At 40.5% G+C, this 15,291-nt stretch overlaps 1 protein-coding gene across 1 annotated transcript in view; it reads left to right on the top strand.

Annotated features, from left to right (window-relative positions):
- Positions 1-15,291, top strand: part of LOC142139871 (uncharacterized) — a 481,886-nt gene that overhangs the window by 156,477 nt on the left and 310,118 nt on the right. The window contains exons 43-45 of the mRNA XM_075197730.1: positions 1,176-1,315; positions 5,181-5,285; positions 5,385-5,483. Of these exons, the coding sequence (XP_075053831.1) occupies positions 1,176-1,315; positions 5,181-5,285; positions 5,385-5,483 (344 nt within the window). The remainder of the gene's footprint in view (positions 1-1,175; positions 1,316-5,180; positions 5,286-5,384; positions 5,484-15,291) is intronic.

Here is a 15,291-nt window from a genome sequence, read left to right on the forward strand (position 1 = left end):
TCTTTGTCTTCTTTCTCATTTAAATGGGCCTGATATTTAATATATTCTTAATATATTCAAAGACATTTATTGCTGGTAATTCATTCTAAACTAGGCATACATAATAGATGTTTTCATAACAGGAAAGAGTACCAGGATTATTCTGTTCAGACTACGGCTGGGATTTATTAGCATTTTTGTGTGTGGTTTTAAAAGCTGTCATGCATATGATGCGGTTTAAACGTCCAAACCGCAGTATGTATGAATCAGCGGTTTGCAAGCCATCGCCATTGATGTGTGGTGCTTTCAAAAAACCCAAACCCCAAGTGTTTAAGCCAAGCCACATATTAAAACCTTATGCGGATGGGTTTAGTGTGCCGTTTGCTATGCCTAATAAGATGGCACCTGCCTGACCTAACAGCCTGGGTGGGTGCTATAATTGCTTTAATGTCCGTCAAACCTTTTATAAAAAATATGTGCTAGATACCCGGGAGGTAGTTTCTACAATGACGGGGTGACCCTACACTCATGGTATCCTTGTTATAATGGGAAACAGCCCAGGCTATCTGGTGTTGGTTGTGTTTTTATTATGAGGTGGTGAACCTAACAATTTAAAAAAAAAATATTTATTCATTTAAATTTATATAGATTCTATTCAAGTTCCTGGGCCAAGCAGTTTGGATGGAATTGGGGAAATATATATATTTTTAGAACCTTTTGTAGGCCCATTGCTCATCGCACATGGTCTGAGCAATCTCGTCTACTAACAGATCTAAAATATTTGATTTAAGGTTTTGCAAACAGTCACTTGATACATTGTATGTTTTTAATTTGTCTAAGAAATCAAAAAACAACATTGTAAGATTATGGTATGTAAAAGTTTAATAAATAAGTGCAAGTATTTAATATAAAAAATACAATAAATGGAAAACACTCAACAGGCAATTACTTAAAGCTTTTAGTTTTAGAAATATCTGGTTTATGCCAATCCATCTAACTATAAGCTATAAATCTACTTAAAGTATTAGCTGACCTACAACTCATCGTTTAACCCGTGTAGCATATAGGGGGTAATGTAGACTGCCCCCACTGTTTTGATTATCTAAGTTTTGCTAATTTTAAACATTATTTTGATAATGCTTTATTTTTTTTTGTTTGAAATTGACTAATTTTTGCATTGCTTTGTGTAAATTCAGATCACCCAGTGGCACTGTGCGTGGAAATAACTACACTCACTTGTGTAAGTTTCCTGACAGCCTCCTGAGCTGCTTTCGGATAGTTGGAGTGAGCGAGTTTCCTGTCAACTTCATTGTTGAAGCCAAACTCCTTTTGAAAGGTATTTGGTACTTGTTCAAGAGCTTTTAAAACCCTTTGGAATATTTCAATATACTGAATATAGTCATAAAACACACTCATTCCATATGCATTATAAAGACAAAAAGCCTCTCTCTATTTTTTTATATAACCCTTATGGTATGTTTGATACCAACTTATTATTATTTATTTCTTTTATCCAGAAGTGAATACAAGTAAAGGAAACTAATTTAATATTTTTGATGAAAGCGATTAAATATAATTTCTATTTGCTTACTCTGGTGAAGGGGAATGCTTTATTTGAGTTAAATTGCACTTTGCTTGTTCCACATTACAAGTAAATTGGAGAACAGGCTTTGTGTAGTTTCTCAGTAATCATTCTGAAAAAATATTGGACATGTTCAACTGAAAATATACAGTATTTACAATGTTTTATTTTTATTTCAGTCCATTCTTGGCACTTATGTGAGACAAAAAAAAAAATTGGCTTTCCGAGACAGCGAACGGGCTGTAAGCCACCATAGCAGATGGATGGTAGTGCAGGATGCTAAGAGAAAGTGTTAATGTATCTCTAATGTGTTTATTGAGGAGAGCAATCCAAGTCAGGGGCGAAGAGCACACTGTACAAGCTGTTGTTCACATTGGAATGACAGCTAACTTTCCTGACAGCATCAGCACCTAGGATTTATCCTCCATATATATAAATCAGTAAACAGTGTGTCAGTGGTAAAGAACAGGCTTAATACTTTAAATATTTTATTATTTGACTTTCAGAAGAGGTATAATAAAATACCTGAAATATTCTTTTTTTGCCAACATGACAGTTTAAAAAAAACTAAAGCTATAAATATTGAAATGTTACAGACAATAGACAAAATGGAGGTCAGGTTTGAGATTATAGCAAAAAGTTGAAATAATAAAATAAGGTGGCTATGGGGTAGAAGGATAGATAGATATGAGATAGATATGAGATAGATATGAGATAGATGTGAGATAGATGTGAGATAGATGTGGGATAGATGTGGAATAGATGGATAGATGTGGGATAGATAGATAGATGTAGGATAGATAGATAGATGTGGGATAGATGTGGGATAGATGTGGGATAGATGGATAGATGTGGGATAGATAGATAGATAGATGTGGGATAGATGGATAGATAGATAGATAGATGTGGGATAGATGGATACATGTGGGATAGATAGATAGATGTGGGATAGATAGATAGATAGATAGATAGATAGATAGATAGATAGATAGATGTGGGATAGATGGATAGATGTGGGATAGATAGATAGATAGATGTGGGATAGATGGATAGATGTGGGATAGATAGATAGATAGATAGATAGATGTGGGATAGATGGATACATGTGGGATAGATAGATAGATGTGGGATAGATAGATAGATAGATAGATGTGGGATAGATAGATAGATAGATAGATAGATAGATAGATAGATGTGGGATAGATGTGGGATAAATGGATAAATGTGGGATAGATAGATAGATAGATAGATAGATAGATAGATAGATAGATAGATAGATTGATAGATAGATGTGGGATAGATAGATGTGGGATAGATAGATAGATAGATAGATGTGGGATATATGTGGGATAGACGGATAGATGTGGGATAGATGGATAGATGTGGGATAGATAGATAGATAGATAGATAGATAGATAGATAGATAGATAGATAGATAGATAGATGTGGGATAGATGGATACATGTGGGATAGATAGATAGATGTGGGATAGATAGATAGATAGATGTGGGATAGATGTGGGATAGATGTGGGATAGATGGATAGATGTGGGATAGATAGATAGATAGATGTGGGATAGATGGATAGATGTGGGATAGATAGATAGATAGATGTGGGATAGATGGATACATGTGGGATAGATAGATAGATGTGGGATAGATAGATAGATAGATAGATAGATAGATAGATAGATAGATAGATAGATAGATGTGGGATAGATAGATAGATAGATAGATAGATAGATGTGGGATAGATGTGGGATAAATGGATAAATGTGGGATAGATAGATAGATAGATAGATAGATTGATAGATAGATGTGGGATAGATAGATAGATAGATGTGGGATATATGTGGGATAGACGGATAGATGTGGGATAGATGGATAGATGTGGGATAGATGTGGGATAGATAGATAGATAGATAGATAGATAGATGTGGGATAGATGGATACATGTGGGATAGATAGATAGATGTGGGATAGATAGATAGATAGATGTGGGATAGATAGATAGATAGATGTGGGATAGATGTGGGATAAATGGATAAATGTGGGATAGATAGATAGATAGATAGATAGATAGATAGATAGATAGATAGATAGATTGATAGATAGATGTGGGATAGATAGATAGATAGATGTGGGATATATGTGGGATAGACGGATAGATGTGGGATAGATGGATAGATGTGGGATAGATAGATAGATAGATAGATAGATAGATAGATAGATAGATAGATAGATGTGGGATAGAGAGAGAGGTGTGGGATAGAGAGAGAGATGTGTGAGAGAGAGAGGGGCATGAGAGAGAGAGGAGTGGGAGAGGGGAGAGAGAGATAAGTTGTCATTTAAAAGTGAGTCTATAAACTGTAAACCTATTAGCTGAATAGGTAATTGTCAGACAAAGGTTAGAGGAGAAGAATTTTATACAGAAGCCATACACCATCAGTGGACGTGTTTTTAATATTAAGCTTTTTTCTTTTACTTAAGTACATAAAGTTAAATTAGATTAAGTTTTAAACATTTTATTATGGTGAATAAACTTTAGATAGGAGATGAGAAATGCCTAAATTATTTTCTCAGTGTTTTTTTTTTTTAAATAAGTAAACACATTTATTGTTTTTATTAATATATGATATTAAAATCAGCTAGCTCTGCTGAAAACAGTGTCTAACAGTCTTATTTCCCAAATTTATTCTGAATATAAAAATATATTACTATGTCTGACTTAGAATTGCATTCCAAAAAATCTTGGTGTATTATAATTAAGTAGATATATCACTTTGTGGATAAATACACCCATTATTAGTTTTTGTAAAAACATTTAAAAATCTGAAATGACCTTATCGGTTACCTTGTAATTTCCTTCTGCACAAAATGTGCAGAGGGAACTGTTTCTAGTAATAAAGACCAAGGCTTTGGTATCTTTTGTATGATAGAAAGCTTGTCTTGGCAAACGTTCATAAATCTTTAAAACTCTATTAGCAAACGTGCTATGTACTTGGCTAGTGTGAGATAAAATAATTAGTCTACAAATATGGGTAATTATTATAATTTGGCCTATTGCTTCAAGTGAGAATTGATTCATGTTGTTTGTAGAGCATTAATCAGACATGTTTTGGAGCAATGTTTGTTTATAGTTCTGCACTGATCAAATCAGATTGTATCTGTCTCTATTAATATAAATATAATTACTATTTTTACATAAATATAAATATAGAACAAAACATATTAATAACTAATTTATATATTGCTTCGTAAAATGTGGGTAAGATTTAGTATATTTTTTTTTATATAATATTCAAAGTAATCCTGTACCCAGCTTTGGGAGCAGCTATGGGATCCTTAGCTCCATTCTTAATTAATAACGTATTTCCATTTAATTACTTTAAAATTGTCCGTGACATAGTTGTATAATTTATTTATTAATATAAGACTATTAAACATTTATTTATTTGTATAAATATTTAAATAGTACCCATAATTTAATAATTTGTAGTAATTGTGGTTTTGCATAAAATAAGGTATGGCAAAACATATTTAGAGTACAGATCTCAGATCTAAATGGACTATAACAGATGGACAGTAAGTATATAATAACCTTTCTCCCTCTTGTATAGGTTTTTCACATGTAGCTTATCTGGCTCAAAAGCTCTCTGCTATATTGGGTTCATTTGGAAAGTTATATAAAGAAGATGTTACAGGATCTGGGTCATCTGAAAATGGTAGGCACTATTTTAATATACATTTCATTTACTCACCTATTACTTGAACTGTTCTCTAATGACAGATTTTACTTATGTTTTTATTCGTTTTGTATCAAGGGAAATATCATGGCTCATCAAAACCAGAGCTCAACAATCTCATTGAAGACGCAGGCAACATTCTAAAATCTCTGCATAAATGCCATATTGAGAGCCAAGGTCAGTGGTATTTTAAATTTGGTGATATGTCCTCCTGCTTCACCGTAAACTGACTAGCTATCATTTGTAATCCCAACAAATTATGCAAAGGAATATGAGGATACCCCTGTCATGTGACATAATGTTTATTTGTAGTCCTACGAGGTGCATAATAGACATCATAGTTTTAGTTCACAACAGATATTGAGGAAGGAATAACGTGTGCAGCTTATGTTATAAACTAAAAGAATGCCACAAACAGCTAAAATTAATAAAACAAAGAGTGTGAGTGCTGTATATAGAATTTAAGATTGAGACAGACAGATTTTGATGCCAATGGAGGATTTTACCGGTAAAGGGATTTTAATCTCATATTACAGAGCTATAATTTAGAAAGAATAGAAGGGAAGGTGAATTTGGAAATAGTATATTGATCAAAATAAATAAAAATATTATGGTATCATTTATATTTAATTCAACATATACACTTTATTATAATAAGTATAATAATAAACCTATAATAAATCCACTTTTTTTTTGTTTGTTGCATCTTGCACTTTTGAGGCAGTTTGATGCTGACACTGCTTGCAATTTTCCTGGGACTAAATGTGTGCTGAGTGATGGTTCAGAAGGTGTCCAGTTCCTGCTCTGTGCTCAAACACCCTACAGTGTTATGTTATGCAATCCAGGAAAAACTATAGCTCCATCAGCAACAATTATAATTGCAAGTGTTTGTTCAAGGAACATTATTTCTCCACATCCTCACAATATCCTATGATAACAAGGTCCAGCTGTGCTCTGTATTAGGGTTTCTTTCTGCTTATACCTTGTCTCTCTGCTATAGCGCTAGCGGGAAAGCAATTAAACGCACATAGAAATCTTACCTGATCGAAATCCGTTCACCTGCCATTCACACTATAGCTGCAGCATAGTTCTCTCTGCACTACTTCAGTCTAGGAGTAAGGCAGTGACAATTATTCAAGGAAAGTACAGTGTGGAACCTAATCTTGACCCCGCCACTTAGTCCATCTACTGCCCCATCTTTCCACTCCGTTTTGTTTATAAACTACTTGAACGGCTTGTCTACAGCTATCTCACTAGTTACCTTTCCTTCAATTCCCTTCTCGATACTCTCCAGTCAGGATTCCGCCTCCTCTACTCCACAGAAACTGCCTTTACCAAAGTAACTAACAATATTCTGACGAGTCCAAAGGCCACTACTCCCGACTTATCCTCTTTGACATCTCTGCAGTTTTCAACACAGCTGATCACCCTCACCTGCTACCCATTCTTTGTACCATTGGCTTTTCTGGCACTGTCATCTCCTGGTTCACCTCCTATTTCTCTGACTGCTCTTTATCGGTTTCTACCTCAGGCTCCTCCTCCTCAACTTGCTCTCTTCCTGTGGGAGTCCCTCTGGGCTCTTCCTTGGCCCTCTCCTCTTTTCTCTGTATACCTCTTCACTGGGTGAACTTATCAGTTACTGCAGCCTATAGTACCCCCTCTATGCCAATGACATCCAAATCTACGTTTCATCTCCTGACCCCTCTCTTTCCCTTCTCACTAATCTGTCTGGCTGCCTCTCTGCCACCCCATCCTGGATGTCCCTTCGTTTCCTTGAACTCAACATGCCCAAATCTAAACTAATAGACTTCCCTCCCTCTAGAGTCTCTTCCCCTCCCACCCTCTCCATCACTATTAGTAATGCCAACATCTCCTCTGCCTGGTTGTCACCATTGACTCATCCCTCACCTTCACCCTCAATACCAGCAACACACTAGAACATATGGAATTACCAGGAACACACTGGGGTACTTGGAATTAACACAAGCACACTGGAGCAAATGAAATGACCAGGAACACAATGGAAGAAATGGAATTATGAGAAACACACTCGAGCAGAAAAATATTACCAGAAACACACTAGAGCAGAAGCCAAGACTCAGCTAGCAGGGCAAAAGACTTCATAACTGGCACCATCTTGCAGCCACAGCTGCTTTACGTAGAGTGGAGACAAATGGGGGTGGGTAGGCTGGAGCCAATAGGAGGAGAGGCAAGATTTTATAATGAATGGCATGCATATGCCCGAAAAGCAAGATATCGGCTACCATCCACTGACTGCATCAGCGGCATCGGGGAAGAAGGAAGCCTGCAGTGAAACTATTGTGGGTGCAGGGGGAGGGGCCCAAGGCACCTGCTCCTCACCTGATGCCCTCGCACCACACCTGGGGCCCCTTGCTTTGCTCCTCTGACCGTGCATGCTCAGTTAAACCTTCCACTGTCGAGGAGGCTACAGCTGCATAGCAGAGCCCCTATTAAAATTTTGTTATGGGGCCTGACGCTGCACTGTTCTTCCCCTGGGCATATATGTCAGAAATACATATTTATTCACTGCGCATGCACAACAAAATGCACCCATATCTAGATTTATATGTATCTTAGACTTGAGAGGCGTAACAGGGGCAGGCAAGCATTAGTTGAGTACAGTAAGGGCATGTTCACATACGTGTAGCACACTCCTTTGAGATGTGAGATAATTAGACATGGATGCATCCAAAGATATGCCTCTTAGGAGGCGGTCTGGATGGCTGGTGTAAAGACGATGATGGTGACATCTGCATGACTATCTCCAGCCGATACTACTTCATTTAGTAGCATGGCGGCTATATTATGACAGGTAGCAGCCATCTATTCAAATTACTTATTTGACATTTCCATTTGGACTACTAACGACAATTCCTATTTATTTTTTAAAGTGTTAAAAAAATGGATGTGGGAGTGTTTCTATTTAATTATATTTTATATGGAAAATATAATTTTTACATTTATCAGTGACACTGTAAAGACATTATTCTCTTTTGAGTAGATGAAACTTATATGATTACATTGTGTACAAAATAGGATAATGTTACTGTAACACTGTCAAGCCACATCAATGAGATAGCTATTAGGCAGAAGTATACACATTTGTATACCTGATGTTTTGGAGACATGTGTGGTTCAACATACCCACATAAGTACACTTTTTGCAACAGAATCTTTACACGTAGGTTTGGAGTCCAAAATCTATCCAACTCTAATTAAGGCCCATAGTCCATAACATCACTTTTGTCTCACTTGTGAGACTCTTGTGCTGTGGTTTCAGTAAATAGTTGTAGAAATGAGTCTGAATACTACCTATAAATCTGACAGTGACTGAAGGAGAAGCATGTGAAATCTCTTTTTCTAGCCTAGTTTTCCAGTAACGTCTTTTATGTATTTGGTGCTCTAAGGATTACGGATATGCATCTTATAAATCAGACAATACTACTATCGTATGTATGGAGGGAAAGCTACAGGTGTACTATCAGCAGGTCAAGTAGAGAGAATAGAAAACAGTTCTGATAAGGATATTTTTTATTTTTATATCATTAATATAACTACTGCTGACACAATGATTTACAGATAGAAACCTATATTGCTGTAATATATTCTACATACAGAGAAATACTGGCATCAGCTCAATTTTGTAGCTATTTGACTTAAACATAAATTGGTTACTTTATAGTCTCATGTGCATATCCGAGACACTACATAGAAAAGCTTTAGGGATATTTTGTGTGACATATATTTATTTTTACGGGTTGCCCGTTCAGTTTCTTCTTTATGATAGTAAAGTATATCTCAGCAGATGATACATAGCTACATTACTTCATGTTCTGATGGATTGTTCTTTACCACCAATGAATCACAAACAACTTTCCTTACAGCCAAAACCAGTTTCTTGTATATATGGAGGAGTCTGCATGTGTTTCTGTTACCTAAGAATATTGAAATCAATAAGACTAGTACTGTAACTTAACATAATCAAATTTTAATATACATATGCTCTAAGCATTGAATGACAAATAGGTCCAAAGTAAAGGTTGATCTGATTTAAGATAAATAACCTTGAAACATATCAGGACATTTGAGCAACATAACATTTCAAATATATATGTTATGGGAAAAACGTGTTTCCCTTAATATTTTTTTCTAAAAATAGTGAGAAGTAGAGTGAGGTGACTTAAAAAAAACACATAAGAGAGAGAGCATTAGTGGTAATATAGCCTACTAGGCCTAGGCTACAGATGACTCGGGTACGAAATGAGGCCCCTGTATGATTGGAGGCCAGGGGCTGAATGTGTCTGCTGCTGCAGCTTTATCAGTGAAAAAATAATTTCTTTAAATCATTCTTTCAAAATATAGGGAGAATTCACTTTAAGTTGATGAACACATTTTAGAAGTGAGGGGTACGGGTAATAAATGTAACAGATTCTGGATACTATATTACTAATCTTGATTAGCGCTGGCTTACCTGAGGTGCGGAGTCTAACGATCTCCCCGGTGTTCACCAAGAACCGCCGCAAGGCGGGGTGGGCTTCGCTGCCAGGAGTCGCAGGTCGCGGTCCCCAGGTTCGCCTCAAGATGTAGTACAGCGGAGTGAAGCGGTGGTAGCGGAGTCAACAAGCCGGTTCGGTACACAGGAATGGAGTCAGGCAGAATCAGAAGGCAACTCGGAGTCAACAAGCCAGGTTCGGTACACGGGTCACAAGAATAGGAGAATGGTCAGCAAGCCGGGTCGGTACACAGGGAATAGAGAGCCAGGGAAGTCAAACAGGCAGAGATCAGCACACAGGAGACACAGGAAACAGGAAGACACTGCAATCCACGAAGAGCAGGAGCCAGGAACAGGTAAGTGTTGCTCTGACACTCAGCGAGTGTCAGAGTGAGGTTTTTATACAGAAGGGGATTCAAAATCCCCGCCTCTAGGTTGTGGTCATGTGACCGCCTCCGGGTGCGGTCACATGGTCCTGAATGCGGAAGTGCGGCTGGACGGAGCGGCGGGGATAAGGTAAGTCCGTAACAGTACCCCCTGCCATAAAGGTGGACTCCGAACACCTAATAGGGTTTCAAAGGAAATTTTTTATGGAAGGATTTAAGTAGACGGGGAGCATGTAGGTCAATGGCTCTTACCCATGAGCGCTCCTCAGGGCCGTAACCCTTCCAATCCACCAAGAACTGTATGGCACCTTGAACTTTACGAGAATCTAGGATAGTTTTAATCTCGTATTCCACTTGATCCCGATCCACAGCAGGAGGAGGAGTTCTGGATGAGGTGGAGAATCTGTTGGTTACCATCGGTTTTAACAAGGAGACATGGAAGACATTGGGTATGCGTAAGGAGGGAGGCAGACTCAATCTAAAGGCTACGGGATTAATAATCTCAGATATAGCAAATGGGCCAATAAACTTGGGAGCAAATTTTTTACTGGGAACCTTTAAACGAATGTTCTGGGTGGATAGCCATACCCTGTCACCAACTGCAAAACTTGGAGTCATTCTTCTCCTTTTATCGTAGAATTTTTTGGAACGAGTAGTTGCTTGTTTTAAGTTTGTCTTGGTTTGTTCCCAAATATCAGAGAAGTTACGAACCAGAGAGTCCACTGCTGGAACTTCAGAAGATGAGACTTGAGAGAAGGTGGGTAGTCTAGGATGGCAGCCATACAGAACAAAAAAGGGGGAGTTAGAGATGGCCTCATGAAAATGGTTGTTATGGGCGAACTCGGCCCAAGGGAGAAGGTCCACCCAGTTGTCTTGGTTACTAGAGATAAATATTCTGAGAAACTTCTCTAATTCTTGGTTGGTTCTCTCAGTAGCCCCATTGGACTGGGGATGATATGCGGAAGAGAAGTCAAGCTTGATCCCGGATTTATTGCAAAAAGACCGCCAAAATTTTGATATGAATTGTGATCCCCTATCGGAGACAATATGTTGAGGACAGCCATGGAGGCGAAATATTTCTTTAATAAAAATATCGGCTAAGGAGGAGGAAGAAGGAAGGCCTTTGAGAGCAATAAAGTGGGCTGTTTTAGAGAAGCGATCCGTGACCACAAGCACTACAGTACAGGATTTGGAAGGGGGAAGGTCCGTGATAAAATCCATGGAGATCTGTGACCAAGGGTAATCAGGAATGGGTAATGGGAGCAAGCATCCATAAGGCTTCTTCCTAGAGGTCTTGTGTTGAGCACATTTGGAACAAGCAGCAACAAATCTCTTCACATCCTCCAGCAAGGAAGGCCACCAGTAGCTTCGGGACAATAAGTCCCAGGTCTTGCGAATGCCGGCATGCCCAGAGAAGAGTGAGTGATGAGCCCAGTGAAGGAGCCGGGTGCGTAGATGTGGCAAGATGAATGTTTTGCCTGGAGGACAACCCTTTTTCAGGTGTGTAGCTGCCAATACTTGACATGGATTTACAATGAATTTCTTATCTTCCGAGGATTCCATGTCAGCTGGATCAAAAGAGCGAGATAAGGCGTCTGCCTTCGTGTTCTTAGATCCTGAGTGAAAAGTGATGTTGAAATCAAAGCGTGAGAAGAATAAGGACCACCTTGCTTGACGAGGATTTAGACATCGGGCAGTGCGTAAGTAAAGCAAATTCTTATGGTCGGTATATATGGTGATAGGGAATTGCGCTCCTTCTAGTAAATGTCTCCATTCGGAGAGAGCCAATTTGATGGCCAGGAGCTCTTTGTCGCCAATCCCATAATTCCTCTCAGCAGGTAAAAAGCGACGGGAAAAGAATCCGCAGGGATGAAGTTTTCCAGAAGGACCTCGCTGTGATAGTACGGCTCCTGTGCCAACAGAAGAGGCATCTACCTCCAGGACAAAGGGACGAGAACAATCTGGCTGTTGAAGAATGGGTGCGGATGAAAAGAGAGACTTTAATAATATAAAGGCTTGGATAGCCTCAGAAGACCAAATACCAGCATCAGCAGATTTGCGGGTCAATGCTGTGATGGGAGCCACGAGAGAGGAGTACCCCTTGATAAATTGACGATAATAGTTGGAGAATCCTAGGAAGCGTTGAGTGGCTTTAAGGCCTGAAGGTTGGGGCCAGTCAAGTATGGCTTTCAATTTTGTGGGATCCATCTGTAGACCGGTGCCCGAAATAATATATCCCAGGAAGGGAATTTGTCTCTGCTCGAAGGTGCATTTCTCCAATTTGCAAAATAACTGATTTCTTCGGATACGAGAGAGGACCTCCAATACATGAGTACGATGAGATGCTAGATCTTGAGAAAAGATGAGAATGTCGTCCAAGTAGATGACTACAGATTGGTACAAGAGGTCTTGAAACAGCTCATTCATAAAGCTCTGAAATATGGCTGGGGCATTGCATAGCCCGAAAGGCATGACCAGATATTCAAAGTGGCCGTCTCGGGTGTTAAACGCCGTCTTCCATTCATCCCCCTCCTTAATGCGTATAAGGTTATACGCTCCTCTGAGGTCAAGTTTAGAAAAGATGGTGGCACCCTTGATCCGGTCAAATAGTTCAGAAATCAGTGGCAGTGGATACCGATTTTTAACGGTAATGGCATTCAGGCCTCTGTAATCAATGCAAGGGCGGAGGCCCCCATCTTTCTTTTTTACGAAGAAGAAGCCAGCCCCAGCTGGGGAGGCAGACTTGCGGATGAAGCCCCTGTTTAGATTTTCTTGGATGTACTCCTCCATAGCCTTAGATTCCGGGAGGGAAAGGGGGTAAACACGGCCCCTGGGAATGGGTTTACCAGGTATCAGATCAATGCCACAGTCCCAGATTCTGTGAGGGGGAAGTCTAGTGGCCTCTTGTTGACAGAAAACATCAGAGAAGGTTTGGTATGGCTCAGGCAGGAGAGTCACAGGAAATTCTTGGGTACGTCTGGGACTATTCGGGGGAACCACTCTCTGTAGGCAGCGAGAGAAGCAGGACTGTCCCCAGGACAATATGTGACCAGATTTCCAGTCCAAGGTGGGAGAGTGGGCACGAAACCAAGGAAGTCCTAGGATGACTGGGTTGGTAGATCTTTGTATTACTAGAAAAGAAATCTTCTCCCGATGAAGTGCTCCTATCTGAAGTAGAAGAGGAATAGTGCGTACCAGGATGGACCCCTCAGGGATTCTTCCCCCATCAATGGCCATCAGAGAGATGGGTTGTTCCAAGGCTTGTGTGGGAATAGCGAATTGTTTAACTACTGTGGCAGAAATGAAATTTCCTGCGGCTCCGGAATCTAGAAGAGCCGACTGCGGGAAGGTCTTTTGTCCTAACTGAAGGGAAATGGGAATAGACAGGCAATCATTACTATTGGGAACTGACTGACACTGAGAAAAGAGGCCCAACGACACAGCTTTAGAACTCGTTAGGCCCTGTCGTTTCCCGAGCGTTTGGGACAAGAACTCAGAAGATGGCCACTCTCTCCACAATATAAACACAGCTTGTTCCGAAATCTCCTCTCCCTCTCTTCGGCTGATAAGCGGGTCCTCCCAAGTTGCATGGGCTCTTCAGGGGGAAGAACAGGGGTTTGGAAGTTGGGGGCCAAGCGAATCATGCTACGCCGCGACTGTTCCTTCTCAGAATTACGTTCCTTGAAACGCAAATCAACTTTGACACAGAGGGAGATAATGTCGTCCAAAGACGTAGGGAGTTCCTGGGATACCAACTCGTCTTTGATTCGGTCTGAAAGGCCCTGCCAGAATGTAGCTACTAGAGCCTCATCGTTCCAGCGAAGTTCAGAGGCCATGGTTCTGAAGAGGACCGCATACTGCCCCACAGACTGGTTTCCCTGGCGGAGACGTAGTAAGCCGGAAGCGGCATTGGACACCCTTCCTGGCTCATCAAATATTTTCTTGAAGGTGGACAAGAAGAGGTTGAAGTTATGTAGAATGGGGTCGTCCCTCTCCCACAAGGGGGAAGCCCATGCTAAAGCTTGACCGGACAATAACGAAATCACATAGGCCACTTTCGTTTTTCCGGAGGGGAAGTTCCCAGGTAGAAGCTCGAATTGTATGGAGCATTGATTTAAAAATCCTCTGCAATTTTTAGGGTCTCCATCGAACTTAGGTGGGTTAGGTAACCGTAGCTGCGAGGAAGAAGCTGCTGCTGCGGCCTGAGGTACAGGGGCCACTGCCGGCCCAGGTGATCCACCAGCCACTAGGGTGTTCTGGACAACATCCAAGCGAGTGGATAGACTATTGAGGAATTTTAAAAGTTGCTCTTGGTTAGCTTCTTGTTTATCCATCCTTCCTACTAAATGCTCCAACAGATCTTTAGCTGTGGTATCCATGGTCAGAGCAAACTGTAACAGATTCTGGATACTATATTACTAATCTTGATTAGCGCTGGCTTACCTGAGGTGCGGAGTCTAACGATCTCCCTGGTGTTCACCAAGAACCGCCGCAAGGCGGGGTGGGCTTCGCTGCCAGGAGTCGCAGGTCGCGGTCCCCAGGTTCGCCTCAAGATGTAGTACAGCGGAGTGAAGCGGTGGTAGCGGAGTCAACAAGCCGGTTCGGTACACAGGAATGGAGTCAGGCAGAATCAGAAGGCAACTCGGAGTCAACAAGCCAGGTTCGGTACACGGGTCACAAGAATAGGAGAATGGTCAGCAAGCCGGGTCGGTACACAGGGAATAGAGAGCCAGGGAAGTCAAACAGGCAGAGATCAGCACACAGGAGACACAGGAAACAGGAAGACACTGCAATCCACGAAGAGCAGGAGCCAGGAACAGGTAAGTGTTGCTCTGACACTCAGCGAGTGTCAGAGTGAGGTTTTTATACAGAAGGGGATTCAAAATCCCCGCCTCTAGGTTGTGGTCATGTGACCGCCTCCGGGTGCGGTCACATGGTCCTGAATGCGGAAGTGCGGCTGGACGGAGCGGCGGGGATAAGGTAAGTCCGTAACAATAAAATATACATTAGTAGGATTGCAGGAGGTGCCATCTCTATTGTGCTCAGCTGTTCTTAGGACACTTGACTCATTACATAGTCCTCTGAT

This window comes from Mixophyes fleayi, chromosome 2 (genome assembly GCF_038048845.1).
Source record: "Mixophyes fleayi isolate aMixFle1 chromosome 2, aMixFle1.hap1, whole genome shotgun sequence".
NCBI lineage: Eukaryota > Metazoa > Chordata > Amphibia > Anura > Limnodynastidae > Mixophyes > Mixophyes fleayi.